Here is a 16,136-nt window from a genome sequence, read left to right as displayed (position 1 = left end):
CAGTATTGAGGGGAAAATTTATTGCATTAAATGCTCACTTCAGAAGAATAGAAAGATGGCAAGTGAACAACCTAACACTTCACCTTAAAGAACTAGAAAAACAAGAACAATCCAAACCTAAAGTTAGCAGACGGAAAGAAATCATTAAGATCAGAGCAGAACTGAATGAAATTGAAAACCAAAAAACAATTCAAAAGATCAACGAATCAAAAAGTTGGTTTTTTGAAAAGATAAATAAAATAGACAAACCATTAGCATGGCTTACAAAAAAAGAAGAGAGAAGACTCAAATAACAAAAATTAGAAATGAAAAAGGCGATATTACAACTGATTCATCTGAAATACAAGGAATCATTCGAGACTACTATAAACAACTATACGCCAACAAATTTGAAAATCTGGAGGAAATGGATAAATTTCTGGACACACACAAGCTCCCAAAACTGAACCGTGAAGACGTAGAAAATTTGAACAGACCAATAACAATAAAGGAGATTGAAGCTGTTATCAGAAGGCTCCCAACAAAGAAAAGCCCAGGACCAGATGGATTCACAGCAGAATTTTACCAAACATTCAAAGAGGAATTGACACCGATTCTTTACAAACTATTCCAAAAGATTGAAACGGATGCAAATCTCCCAAACTCATTCTATGAAGCAAACATCATCCTGATACCAAAACCAGGTAAAGATATAACCAAAAAAGAAAACTACAGGCCGATATCCTTGATGAATATAGATGCAAAAATCCTCACTAAAATACTAGCAAACAGAATACAGCAACACATACGAAAAATTATTCATCATGATCAAGTGGGATTCATCCCAGGGATGCAAGGTTGGTTCAACATACGCAAATCAATAAATGTGATACACCATATTAATAAACTCAAACACAAGGACCATATGATCATCTCTATAGATACTGAAAAAGCATTTGATAAAGTTCAGCACTCATTCATGACAAAGACCCTCTATAAGTTAGGTATAGAGGGAAAGTATCTCAACATAATTAAAGCCATATATGCCAAACCCACAGCCAATATCATCCTGAATGGGGAAAAGCTGAAAGCTTTTCCTTTAAGAACAGGAACTAGACAAGGATGCCCACTCTCACCACTCCTATTCAACATAGTGTTGGAAGTACTAGCCAGAGCAATCAGAGAAGAGAAGGAAATAAAGGGCATCCAGATTGGAAAAGATGAAGTCAAACTGTCCCTGTTTGCAGATGACATGATCCTATATATCGAACAGCCTAAAACCTCTACAAAAAAACTGTTGGAATTGATAAATGATTTCAGCACAGTAGCAGGATACAAAATCAACACACAAAAATCAGTAGCATTTCTTTTCTCCAATAGTGAACATGCAGAAGGAGAAATCAAGAAAGCCTGCCCATTTATAATAGCCACCAAAAAAATAAAATACTTAGGAATTGAGTTAACCAAGGAGGTGAAAAATCTCTATAATGAGAACTACAAACCACTGCTGAGAGAAATTAGAGAGGATACAAGAAGATGGAAAGATATTCCATGCTCTTGGATTGGAAGAATCAACATAGTGAAAATGTCCATACTACCCAAAGTGATATACAAATTCAACGCAATCCCCATCAAAATTCCAAAGACATTTTTCTCAGAAATGGAAAAAACTATTCAGACATTTATATGGAACAATAAAAGACCACGAATAGCTAAAGCAATGCTCAGCAAAAAAAATAAAGCTGGAGGCATAACACTACCTGACTTTAAGCTATACTACAAAGCTATAATAACCAAAACAGTATGGTACTGGCATAAAAACAGACACACTGACCAATGGAATAGAATAGAGAATCCAGAAATCAACCCACACACTTACTGCCATCTGATCTTTGACAAAGGCACCAAGCCTATTCACTGGGGAAGGGACTGCCTCTTCAGCAAGTGGTGCTGGGATAACTGGATATCGATATGCAGGAGAATGAAACTAGATCCATACCTCTCACCGTATACTAAAATCAACTCAAAATGGATTAAGGATTTAAATATACACCCTGAGACAATAAAACTTCTTAAAGAAAACATAGGAGAAACACTTCAGGAAATAGGACTGGGCACAGACTTCATGAATACGACCCCAAAAGCACGGGCAACCAAAGGAAAAATAAACAAATGGGATTATATGAAACTAAAAAGCTTCTGCACAGCAAAAGAAACAATTAAAAGAGTTAAAAGACAACCAACAGAGTGGGAGAAAATATTTGCAAAATATACATCTGACAAAGGATTAATATCTAGAATATATAAGGAACTCAAACAACTTTACAAGAAGAAAACAAGCAACCCAATTAAAAAATGGGCAAAAGAGCTAAGTAGGCATTTCTCTAAGGAAGATATACAAATGGCCAACAGACATATGAAAAAATGCTCAACATCACTCAGCATCCGGGAAATGCAAATCAAAACCACATTGAGATACCATCTAACCTCAGTTAGGATGGCTAAAATCCAAAAGACTATGAACGATAAATGCTGGCGAGGCTGCGGAGAAAAAGGAACTCTCATACATTGTTGGTGGGACTGCAAAATGGGCAGCCTCTATGGAAAATGGTATGGAGGTTCCTTAAACAATTGCAAATAGATCTACCATACGACCCAGCCATCCCACTGTTGGGAATATACCCAGAGGAATGGAAATCATCAAGTCGAAGGTATACCTGTTCCCCAATGTTCATCGCAGCACTCTTTACAATAGCCAAGAGTTGGAACCAGCCCAAATGCCCATCATCAGATGAGTGGATACGGAAAATGTGGTACATCTACACAATGGAATACTACTCAGCTATAAAAACGAATGAAATACTGCCATTTGCAACAACATGGATGGACCTTGAGAGAATTATATTAAGTGAAACAAGTCAGGCACAGAAAGAGAAATACCACATGTTCTCACTTATTGGTGGGAGCTAAAAATTAATATATAAATTCAGACACACACACACACACACACACACAAATGGGGGGGGGGAGAAGATATAACAACCACAACTACTTGAAGTTGATACGACAAGCAAACAGAAAGGACATTGTTGGGGGGGAGGGGGGGAGGGAGAAGGGAGGGAGGTTTTGGTGATGGGGAGCAATAATCAGCTACAATGTATATCGACAAAATAAAATTAAAAAAAAAATAAAAATAAAAATAAATAAAAAAATAAAAAAATTCTATTTTCTAACTGTTGATTGCTTTTATATGGAAATAGAATTGATTTTTGTGCAACGATTTTTATTTTAGTAGAATTGCTACACTAATAACACATCTATAAGTTTTTTTTCCTACACACAATAGAAGTGATAGTTGGCAGTTTTAAAGGTAAAGCTTTCAACATTTCATTCTTAAATATATGAAAGGTCTTCAAAAAGATCATGGAAGGATTCTTATTATCTTTTTTTTTTTTTTTTCCTGTCTGTCTTTTTCGTGACCGGCACTCAGCCAGTGAGTGCACCGGCCATTCCTATATAGGATCGGAACCCGCGGCGGGAGCGTCGCTGCGCTCCCAGCACCGTACTCTCCTGAGTGCGCCACGGGCTCGGCCCCTTATTATCTTTTAATTCAGTTTTTTCCACAAACTGAAGTATACATATGTATTTGCATGTAGTAAGCCTACATTTGCAGGAAGTGAGCCTGCTGAGAGAGGACCCAGCCAGTTGCTTCTTGGGCCGTGAAAGAGGCTTCAAGGTGGGGCTGCAGAGAGGGGACCCAGGCAGCCGCCTCTCAGGCAGTGGGCAAGGCCACTAGGCAGGACAGTTGAGGACAAAACCACTCAGGGTCTTCCTTCAGGAGGGCTTGGAAGCACTTTATTTCCACTGGCCCAAAGACTTATTTATTAGGGTAGAGACCTCTGAGCTATTTTTCTGGGTTGGGGGCTCAGGCACACAAAACTCAGCTAGCTTGGCAGAGTGTGGGAAGGGAGGAAAGGGGGCCATCTGCCAGAGGTGGGTCAGTCTGTCTGATCTCTGGATCAGACAAGGACTTGCGTGTGTGTCAGTTTAGCAGGCATGGAGTTAGCTTCCCACACTGCAGGACTAGAGTCACAGCAGCTGTGGGCCCAGGCTTCAAGCTGCCGGGAACAGGGCATTGTAGCCCTGTGAGTGGGTTGGGATGTTGAAGCCTTACTTGGGAAGCAATATGGATGCTGGCCTCAGGGCAGGGCGTGCTCCTGCAGCAGCTCTGGTTCCAAGATGGTGCAATACTGCATTGGCTGGGTCTTGAGGGTGGGGAGTGCACAGTATGTATTCCTGTTCTAGAGCAATGCACTGTATGTAGTCTAGGCAGCTCCTCACACTTTGCTCTGGGCTTGCAAGGGCTATGGAATCCTTCTGCAAAAGGAACTGCAGGGTTCTGCTTGTGGGGGTTGTTGTGGGTCCTCTGCCTACTTTTCACTGTATAGGAAAATTTCTTCTGTGCCAGTCCCAGTGGTGAAGACATGGTGGCTGAGACCATGTGCCTCTCTCTTCTCTCTATGCTGCTATCCTGGGCTTTCGTGCTCTACAGGGATCTTACCAGTCTCTTGTTGCGCCTATGCTTTCCCACAGAGGTTCCCGTCAATATTTAGCTTTCTGTTAGTTGCTCTGGTCTTTTCTGTGGGAGGAACATGTCCCAGGCACCTCTAGTCTGCCATCTTGCCCTGCCTCCTGTAAATTATTTTTTAAAATATACCTTCTGTTATGTTATGGAAGTCCTTTTCTGTTCCTAGTTTACTAAGAGTTTTGTTTTTTAACCATGAATAGTTGTTTAATTTTATCAAATGCTTTTTCTGTAGTCATTGAGATGGTCATATTATTTTGCTTTTTAATCTTTTAATGTGCTGGTTTAAATTTATTTTCTAGTGTTAAACCAAACTTGAAATCCTGAATTAAACCCAACTTTTTCATGATTGCATATTGATAGATTTGGTTTGCTAGTGTTTTGTTTAGCATTTGTGTGTTAACATTCAGAAGTAAGATTGCCTGTAATTATCTTTCTCATATGTTTTTATTTCAGGCTTTGGAATCAAGATTAGGCTAGCCAATGAGCTAAAATGAGCTAGGGAGTTTCTTCTTTTATTCTGTTCTCTGCATGTAGGTGTTTAAGACTGAAATTATTTCTTCCTAGAATATTTGGAGAACTTGTGGGTGATGCCATTAGTTCCTGGAGGTTTATTATTTTGGTGGGGAGGGGTGAGCTTTAAAATTATTGATTTAATTTTTTCAATGTCTATAAGACTGTTCAAGTTTTCTATTTTTTCTTACACTGGATTTTATAAATTTTATTATAGTAGAATTTGTTCAAATTTCTTGCCATATAAAGTTGCTCTAAATATCTTGTATGATCTTTTTAATGTCTATGTCATTTGTAGTAGACACAAACTTTTTCATTTCTGTGACTGGCTTTTTAAAAAATTTGTTTATCTTTTCTTGACTCAATCAGTCTCTTTAGAAATTTGAAATACCTCTTTAGTCTTTTCAAGATCCAATTTGGCGGCACTGTTGAGCCTTACTTTTGAATGTTTATTATTCACTGTCTTCTATTTTCTTATTATTTCTACACTAAATAATAAACATTCAAATTCTTGAGATGCTTAATTCACTAAGTTTCATCCTTTTTTCTTTGATTTGTATTTTAAGCCTATGCTTTAAAAAAAATTATCGTGTTAGACAAATGCCACAGTTCATACATAGCATTTTCATTATTCAGTTCAAAACATCTCTGAAGTTCATTATGATTTCTTTTCAGACCTGTGGGCTATTTAAGAAGTTGTTTTTGTTTTTAAATTTCCAACCATGAAAATTTCTAGTTATTCTTTTCTTTGTGATTTTGCCCTAATTGCATGATCAGAAAACTTAATTCTGTATTATCTCAGTTTGTTACATTTGTGGCAACTGGTTTTTTGGACTAGTATATGGTCACTGTATTTTGTAAATATCTAATGTATTAAAAAATAATGAATATTCTTTAATTATTAGTTACAGTGTTCTATAACGTCCATTACTTCTGTTGTTTAAATCATCTTGGTCATTGCTGAGTTCTGTCTGCTTATTCTGTTATCCCATTAAAATTGTGATTTTGTGATGTCTCCTTGTCATTCTGTCAGGTTTTGTTTCTTGTGAGGCCTGATGATGAAGTATTTAAGAATTAAAAGTTGTTATATACTTTTTTGTGGATTGTACCTTTTATCAACATGAACTATAATGCTTTCTTTTTATTAGTACAGCTAATCTAGGTTTCTCTTTGCCTGGTATATGTATGGCGTGACTTTCCATACTTTTACTTTCAACATTTTTGTATTTTCATATTTTAGATAGGTCTTGTATAAACAGCATGTAGTTGAGTTTTGTCTTGTATTTTAAAAAATCTGGTCTGTTAATCTTTCCCTTTCACTGAAGTGTTTTTTTTTTTTTTTGTGACCGGTAAGGGGATCGCAACCCTTTGCTTGGTGCCGCCCGCACCGTGCTCAGCCAGTGAGCGCACCGGCCATCCCTATATAGGATCCAAACCCGCGGCCGGAGAGCCATTGCGCTCCCAGCGCTGCACTCTCCCGAGCATGCCACGGGGTTGGCCCTTTTAATCCATTTACGTTTAGTATAATAAATTTAAGGTACATAATATTTTATTTTTTACTTTATATTGTTTCACTCATTAAGTGTTTCTTTTTGTCTCATGTATTGACTTTTTTGGGGGGGCAGCTGGCTAGTACAGGGGTCAAACCCTTAACCTTGGTATTATAGCACCATACTCTAACCAACTGAGCTAACCAGCCAGCCAACATTTATTGACTTCTTTTGTATTTTTTTTCCTCATTCCACTTTTTCACTGTTCCACTTTTTCTCCCTACTTGTTTGGAAATTATACTTTCTGTTTTTGTTCATTTTGTGATTACATTAGAAATTAAAGTATGCTTTCTTAAATTATCCAGTGTAACATTAATCAGTATCTTTATTTTCACATTAGTTAATATGTGAACATGATTTTCAGTTAGAGCAGGATGAAAGGAATGTTCAGAGAAAGTGGTGAATATATAGGCAGTTTTGTTGATGGCTGACCCTGTGTTCCAGAAGCCACAGTGGAAGAATTTCAGGAGATGGAGCAGAGGTGGCAAGTGAGGTCAGAAAAGAGAATATATAGAGCTATATGGTGATCAGAGTGTAAAACATGAATGAAGCCTTCTGAAGGTTGGGCTTGGTAAGGCAATAGATACAAACTGGGATAAAGAACATAGTGAGATTAATCCTGATGGTCTGAAGACAAATAGTACTTGTGGAGCTGTAGTGTTGCAATGTGGAGGAAGAGGTAAGAATCTTTACTGGTAGATGCAGAACTCTGGGACCTCTTCCTCACTTCTGGTAGTAGTGTTATGAAGAATTCCTTCTATTTTCTAGAGATCATCCCTTCTCAACCAGAAAATTAAGAACTAATGACCTAAGGCAGTTATTGTAGGTGATAAATTAACTTCTCTCTAAACATTTTACATTGGTACTAGCTTTCTATGTGCCATCTTTGGGGGAGTAGGGAAAACAGTCTCTTAAATCACTTTTTTAGGGCTTAATTCTCCCATGGAACCCTGGTTAAGAAAGGCTGTTCTAGTTACTACTCTCAGGGTGGTATTATATGTGGCAAATTTCTAATAATTTATGCTGTGCCTTTTCAATTTATTTATTTGAATGAACAGACATTCCTAATTTTAGTAAAGACAAATGTGACCGTCTTTTTTGTGGTTTATGGTCTATGCTTTTTATGTTGTATTTAAAATATTATATCTTACCCCTAAGATCATATATATATTTTCTTATATTTCTTTCTAAAAGTTTTAAAAATTTTGCCTTTAAGTTCTTTCTTTGTCTGAAATTTATTTTTTGTATAATGGTGCAAGGTGGGAATCCACTTTATTAAACAATTTATCTTTTCATCAATGACCCACAGTGCCAACTCTGTCATAGATCCAATTTTCAGATATATATATAGGACATTTTTTGTGCTCTCTATTCTATTCCATTAGATTATTTGTCTATACATATGACAAAATCAAATTGTCTTGATCATTACACTTTTAAGTAAGTGTTGATATCATTGGGTAGAGCAAATTTGTCTCCTCTACCCCTCGCTGTCCCACCTGATTCTTTTTTAAGAATGTCTTGGCTATTCATGGATCTTTTCTTTTCTTTTGCTTTTCCCCCATTAAATTTTAAAAATAAATTTGTCAGACTTCCAGAGAAAACCGACTGGGACTTTGATTAGAATTGCATTGATCCTATAGAACAATCTGGAGAAAAACTGACATCTTTGCTTTACTGGGTCTTTTTTATGTTTGTCTGACTGTCTTCAAAATGTGTCACTGTGTTATTGGCAATTTATGTGGGAGTATAAGAGATGTCGGTATATGCCTGTTTCTCAAGTTAAGATTACTTTTTCAGTTGTATTTCTAAAACATAGGTACTTTAAAGTTCAGTCTGTATTTGAGCTTCATGTTATATTTTAATTATATTTTTCCACAAACTTTTTGAAGTACCCTCATATTTATGCATATGTTTTAAAATAAAGGAGCATTTTCCTTATGAGAAAGATTGTGGATTTGAGGGTGAGGGTCAAAGTTATTTGTGTCTAGGTCAGAGACAATATAGCATAGTGGTCAAGCAAGTTTATGTAGGTGAATTCACTTATATGTGCATGCGTCCATGAGTGGCAGTAAAAATAGTGTGCAAGAGCTTGGTCTCTGGAGCCACACTTTCTCTATTTAAATCCTAGTTCCAACCCTTTGCTACACAGTACTTACGGTGGCTCAATTTTCTCATCTGTAAGATGGGATGAGTAATAATATTTATTTCTTTGATATACAGGCATAAAGTATTTAGCACAGTGCCTAGCACAGAGTAAACATTATGTAAGTGTTAGCTTAGCTGCTATCGTTATCATCATCCATGATAGAGAGAAGACTGGGGAGGTAATTGAGATGATGACCTCCACAGTTAAGTATATTCAGCTTTCCTATATTTTTCCTCTCAACATCCCCTCCACTGCTTTCTCATTATTATTTAGTATATTTATCAACCAAATACTAGAATGTAGTGTAAGGATGAAGAGTATAGGCTTTGGAGTCTGGTTAGACGGGACTAAAATCCTGGCTTTACCTTTTCTCTTAGTATGTGATTTAGGACAAATCACTTAATCTCTAGTTTTCAGTTTCCTTACCTGAAAACTGTAAATAGTAATAGTTAATATCATCTCATAAGATTGTCGCAAGAGTTAAATATGAAAAAGTGCTTAGCATAGTATCTAGCACATTTCCAATTTTATTTTTTGTCATCATCATTGTTATTGTCATCCTGTGTTCTTTTCTGTAAAATTGTTATGATACAACCTACTTGGCAATATTGTTGGACTAAATCAAATAATGTATGTAAGTGCTTTGTGTGATGATTGGAAAAGAGTAAATATCCAATAAATGGTACTGTAAACAAATTCTTATTTTTAGCATTATTGTTTCACATACTATATACTCATGCAGATTCTATTCTTACCCCAGTCTTATTTACTGTGTCAGTTGCTTTTTTCTTTTCTTTTCATCATATCTGATATCCTATGATAGATATATCTTAGTTTTTAATAGTAGAACCTTACAGTTTTGCCCTTTCTGTTTTTTGTGAATGTTTATTTATTCTCTGCTGGCAGCCTTGCCATAGATTAAAACAAACTTCTCTTGCCAGGAAAGGTTTCATTAAACTTCAGGCCCTTAACTCTAAGGTTCTATATGACTGTTTTATACAAGCATTATCCAAATCAAATAATTCTTTTTTAATATCTTATTTTTAAGGAATTTTTATTTTATTGCTTTTAGAAGAAAACATTTGACAACCAGAAAACAAAAATAGTAATTGATCAATCTGTCTTATTCTACCGCTTTTTATTTTCAGAGTGGCAGGCAACATACTACCTTTTCAGCAGAATCAAGTAGGAGCCTTTTGATTTGTCTACTCTGGGTTCTCAAGAATGCAGATGAAACAGTTCTACAAAAGTGGTTTACAGATCTTTCAGTCCTCCAGCTAAACCGGCTATTAGATCTGCTTTATCTCTGTGTATCTTGCTTTGAGTACAAAGTAAGTGATTATTGTATCATTGCAAAGAACAAGAAAGGAATATAATACAGAAAAGGAAGAAGAAAATTTCCTCAGTGCCTCTTTTCTAATGTTTAAATTTTAGGGAAAAAAAGTGTTTGAAAGAATGAATAGTTTGACCTTTAAGAAATCAAAAGACATGAGAGCAAAGCTTGAAGAAGCTATTCTTGGGAGCATAGGTGCTAGGCAAGAAATGGTGCGCCGAAGCCGAGGACAGCTTGGTACGTACACAGTATCTTCTCCTTCTGGTGAGGATTTTTTCAGTTTCCTTGAATTACATATCGTAAGATCATTGTTGCAAGTCTTTAATGATGTTCCTGCACTTTTTAAAAAGCATTTTAAATGTAACTGTGAATTAATTTGAATAACTGTTTCTCTGCAGGAATACAAGTTACAATTCTGATTTAAGGAGTGTGAACATACTTTCTGGTTTATTCTGGATAGTCTCAGTTTATGCCTATTGCCCTTATGTTGTTGTTAATAGCATCCCCCCACCCTTTTTTCAAATAGACTTTTTTGTATAGAGCAGTTATAGGCTCACGGCAAAATTGAGCCAAAGGTACGGAGATTTCCCATAGACCCCTTGCCCCCACACTTGCATAGCTTCTCCTTGTTATCAGTATCCCCCACCAGAGTGGCACATTTGTTACTATTGATGAACCAATATTGACACATCATCACCTAGAGTTCATAGTTTACTTTAGGGATCATTCTGTGTGGCATCCCTTTTTACTCTTGAAAGCATCCTAATTTGTACATTAATTTGAATTAATGTACCCTGTATCTAAGGCAAAATATTCCCTATCAAACTCAAATATCAGAGAGAGAAAACAGTTTAGTAGTATTTGAGGCCTGTTTCTAATCACAGGTCTGCTACCAATTAGCAATATACCCATTGGCCAAGTCACTTAAACTCCCCGCCTTCCTTTTTCTCATCCACTTGTGATTGTTTTGAGAATTTGGAAGGTAGTGTAACTAATTTTCTTTGTAGTGACCAGGTATGTGTAAACATTTTGTAAATTCTAAAGTGATATACAAATAATATTGTTTCTAAGAGTTCCTTAATGTCAAAGGCATGGCTTAATCATCTGTGTATATGACACATGCTAACAGAACAATGTATATTTGTTGACTTAAACTTTGAATATATGTGTGAACAAATATTTTTTAATTATTGTCTTCTGACAGGCCATTAGCACAGTGATTATCTATTTAACTATCTTTTATATGTCATGTGTGTCCGGAGTATTAATGAATAAGACACAGTCTTTGCCTTTGAAAGAATTAATAGAGCACTGGTTTTCCACTTTGGTTATGTACAGTTCACAATGTGCCTTTTGGTTTTCTTTTAACTCATTAATTATGTGCAAAAACCCTCTAAAAAGGTATGAAAATTAACTTTTACTTAGGTCACTAATTATTACCAAAACCTAATGAAAAATTATACTCATCTTTTAGATTAAGAAAGTAAAACTCAAAGAAGTAAATAACTTGTCTAAGATCATAAACCAGGTGACAAAACCAGAATCTTTTGACTTCTAACTCAGTGTTTTTTTGTTTTATATGACAGCTCTTTCTAAGGGGTATTTTTGGAGAGAATGGAAGTTGTAACAATATGTTTATTTTTTTAAACCTGTGGCCTCAGGATAGCTATATCATTGTTTGAATGTAAGAACTGAATCTTGTCTTAGAAAGCTTAAGTCTTTATAGTTCTTATTTACATTTGGACATTGAAGGACATATTGTTAGGTCACCTAATAATAGACATTCTTAACTAAGGAGGAGAGAGAATTTTATGAAAAAGAAAAGTAAGTGATAGAAATGTAAATAATCACAGGTATTTATTTTGCTAAATATCTTAATATAGGCATGTCTTTCACAAAAATTTTTTAAAGATAGAGCTTCAAAATAAAAACGAGGAAAGAAAGAAGGAAAGAAAGAGAAGGGAAGGGAAAAAAAGTAGTATACAGACTTGTCTTTTACTGTAGACCAAATGATATTTGTTTCTCACTATTTTTAAAGTTTCTGTTCGAATTCTGAATTTTTACTTTCATTATTCCATCTTCTCAACCAATTTAGCCTTATGTTTTTCAAAAAGGAGTTTTAGTTTTCTAGTTGAAAGCTTGAAATCATGACTGATTCCATTATTTAAATGTATATTTGCATATTTCTGCACAATTCTCAATGCCTTCTGTACTTCTGATGGATTTGTATCAGTCAATTCTGTTGCTGCTGCCCCTGAAACAAGCCAGTCCTATTCAATCTACCTTTAAACCTAGAAACTTCTTGAGGGAAAGCCCTCTTCTTCTTCTTGTCCTGCCTTACGTAGACCATAATTACTTTCTTCCTATTTTGTTTATTTATTAAACAAAAACTTATTGAGCCAGACACTTGTCAGCCTGGACATAAAGTGCTGGACAAAACAGACGTTATTTCTGTTCTTAAGTAGCTTATATTCTTGTGGTAATAAGTGCTATGGAAAGGAACAAAGTTAATTAAGAGAAAAAGAAGTGTTGGAGAGTGGGGGAAGGCATTTCTGAGGAGGTGGTGAATGACTGGCCAGTGAAAATTTGTGGAAGAACAATCAGGTAAAAGGAACAATCATGCACAGGTCCTAAATCAGGAGCATATGTAGTGAGACTATATATACCGATAGGGAATAGCAAAGAGAACAGCTTAACTGTAGTGTGGGGTCAGAAATAGCATCAAATCATGCAGGGCCATCATTAAGATTTTAAGGGAACCACTGTTAGAACATTTACTTATTTAAAAGGGTGGGTTTTTTTCCAAAAAATATTTAAGGTAATGAATATATTTCTTCTGTAACTACTGTGAAAATTTTTAATAAAAATCATCATTGTCAGGTGTTTTTTCTTATACTGAGGATAAAACGGCTGTGTACAAAATTAATGTTGTAAAGTATTTCTTGTATATTTGCAAATAAGATAAATATGTGGTCCAAAAATAACATTTTAAAATTGGTTTTGAAATTTGAAAGAGAGAAGCCCATCTGGAAGTGCCTTTGGAAGTCAAGAAAATCTGAGGTGGAGAAAGGATATGACTCACTGGCGTCAAAACACAGAGAAGCTTGACAAGTAATATAACCTATTTTATATTACCTATGGGCTTGTTGGATTTCAAATGCAAGAGGAAAATGATTAATTTAGTTTTAGACTAAATATGTTTAATTTTAAAATTTTAAATTAAAAATTATTTGGGGAAGAATTTTTCATGTGCTGTAGTAAGGCAAAATATTATATATTTTAAACCCTATTTCTTCCAAGAAATTCTCTTGGAAAATGCATTCAGCAACTATTTTCTGAACATATTTTAGGTATCACACTGAACTAAATATTTCATGTATTACAAAGAATTAGAAAATTAATATTTGCCCTCTTGGAGCTTAGACTATAATTGAAGAAAGGCAAAACACAATACAGGTGTTCTGTTTCTAGCACAAAACCAAACTAGGTATGTTTACTGACCCCCACTGCCAAAAACAACTACAAATTACTTAACTTGTGTCTACTCTTCTCACTGCCTAGGTGACCACAGGTAAACTTATTTGGCTTGAAACTTGGCATTGAATGGAGGAGCTAAAATTTTTCTCTTCAGAATTTATAATTACAAAGGTAGCCCTCAAGTAGTTTGGCCAAAAAAACTTTGAGAATAAGGTGATTGATTCATTCAGGTTTGCCTAGCTTCTCCCACTTTTTAGCACTGATTGTCTCACATCCCAAGAATTCCCCTCAGTCCTGTTTTAAGGCAAACCAGGATGGTTGGTCACCCTGTCTGAGAACCATTTTCAGTCCAAGCCTCAGCAGATTCTCACAAATAAACTTCTGGAAATATTTTCTCACAAACAGTGAAATCATAAAACACAGGAAAGGAGGCCCTGTGAGAGCAAGTATAGAAAGAGCGGTCTCAGAACCATATCTATATGGTTTGGAATTATCAGATACTGAATGTAATATAAGTATGCTAAAATTCCTAAGCTTTGCATGTATGCTTTCTTCTTCTCTCTGTCCGAGTCTGTTTCTCTGATTGTTTTTCCATGTATTTTTTAGAAATCACAAAACATCTGGGTACTATACTATAGTATATTATTTTATTTTTTAATTTGTATAACATGTTCTTTTCGCTTAGAAAGTCTTTTGGTGTTTTCTTGATTCTTTTTGTTTAAACCGTCTCAGTATTTTTATGTTTCTTTGTAAAATCTCCCCGGAAATTTTAAATTTGAAAATTAAATATTGTCTTTTCCAATTTAATTCTGTTAACTATGTTCTATTTTATTCTTAAATTTGATTTGTAAAATGTAAATTCATGAAGTATTATCTTTAGCGGTGGTAATAAAGAATCAGAGATTTGGAGATTTAAGAACTTAGGAAAGTTAGCATTTGATATGTCTTTGTATTTTCACCTTGACTTATGTTATATCCAAATAGACAAAACAGCAACTTATGTTGTATATTTGGATACAACATACAGGAATACTTCGAAATATAACATACAGGGATACTTCAAAAAGTTCATAGAAAAACAGAGTTGAAAGATGATATGAATTTTTCCGTGAACTTTTAAAATTACCCTCATATAGTTTCTATGTATCTATTACTGCTGAAACAAAAATGTCATCTTTACCTACAAGTCATGTGTAGTTATTTTTAAATTTTTTATTTTCATTAAATGATACTTTCATAAATATTAGTATTCAAGTAAGCCAGAAATTGTTTCTTTTTCTTTATTTTCTGATTTTTTCAGCTTTATTGAGTTATAATTGACAAATATTGTTTACATTTGCAGTATACAGTGTGATGTTTTGATATATGTGTACAATTGTGAAATGATTACCACAATCAAGTAATTAACATATCCATTACCTCACATAGTTTTTTTTTATATTATTTTGTTTCTAATGAATAATTCTATCGAGTCTCACTGAAGAATTAAATTACCTTCTGAGCATATTTATATCAAAAATTGGGGGGCAATTAGATAAAAACCTTAGAAAAGATAAGTACTTTTATCCTGAATAAATACATTGAAAATCCTTGAAATGATAAAATGAATACTAAATATTTGAATGTTTCATTACATGAAGCAGTCCTAAATATAAGCCCACATAGCACCACCTAGTGTCAGTACCACTCAGAGTAAAACAAAAACTAAACATTAACACTTAGTGGTATTGTGCTTCTGTAATGGGGTGGGAAGATGCATATTGGCATGGCCAACAAAATGTAGAGCAAAATAAAACATTTTTTAATATGTAAAATATTGCCTTTTAAAAATTCTCTTGTAATTTTTTATTCAGGCTAATATTGAAAATGATTTCAAGTTTTTTATTTCTATGTGTCCTTAAGTCTTTCTTGAATCGTGGCTTTTAATGATAAATATAATTTCTTATAATATTGCGTATTAGATCAAGAGCAGAGATTGAACATGAAGCACTGATTGATGGAAACCTGGCTACTGAAGCAAATCTAATCATTTTGGATACATTAGAGATTGTTGTCCAGGTAAGAACACAAAGAGGAATTTAAAATACAGATTTGGTAAATTGGGGTTGGGGAAAAGTATTTATTGAGCCACATAACTATATTTACATATAAATAGTTCCTAAAAGTTTAGTTTCAAGCATTCTGTGATTCTCTAACTATAATTATATCTGTTCCACAGCTTCAAATGTTTATTCATTGAGGATGATTATAAAATCTATACCTCTTCGTCTCTCCCCTTCAAGGCCTACTCTTGCATCTCCAAATGTCCACTGAGTATTTGTAGTTGGATATTCTGCCATCATACCATATTCAACATGCATGTATAGCCATAGCTACATAAAGATACACCAGTTATATTCAGTATCTTCTGCGTATGACAACAGTGTTTAGGTTCTTTATATATAATTATCTTATTTGGTCCTAACAGTAGCAGTATTGTTTTATTAGTAACAATAGTGAGAACTTTCAATTATTAAGTGTTTCCTGTGTTGGACATCATCCTGGGAACTT

The 16,136-nt window shown here is 34.7% G+C and overlaps 1 protein-coding gene across 5 annotated transcripts in view; it reads left to right on the top strand.

The window, feature by feature from the left end:
• DOCK7 (dedicator of cytokinesis 7) overlaps positions 1-16,136 on the top strand; it is a 204,200-nt gene that overhangs the window by 134,865 nt on the left and 53,199 nt on the right. For all 5 annotated transcript variants that reach the window (XM_063106104.1, XM_063106103.1, XM_063106102.1 and 2 more), the window contains 4 exons: positions 9,925-10,107; positions 10,211-10,346; positions 13,124-13,220; positions 15,548-15,644. In XM_063106104.1, the coding sequence (XP_062962174.1) occupies positions 9,925-10,107; positions 10,211-10,346; positions 13,124-13,220; positions 15,548-15,644 (513 nt within the window). The remainder of the gene's footprint in view (positions 1-9,924; positions 10,108-10,210; positions 10,347-13,123; positions 13,221-15,547; positions 15,645-16,136) is intronic.

The sequence above is a fragment of the Cynocephalus volans genome, chromosome 8, assembly GCF_027409185.1.
Source record: "Cynocephalus volans isolate mCynVol1 chromosome 8, mCynVol1.pri, whole genome shotgun sequence".
Taxonomy (NCBI): Eukaryota; Metazoa; Chordata; class Mammalia; order Dermoptera; family Cynocephalidae; genus Cynocephalus; species Cynocephalus volans.
The sequence above is the reverse complement of the archived record's forward strand: the minus strand, read 5'-3'. Positions and strand labels throughout refer to the sequence as shown.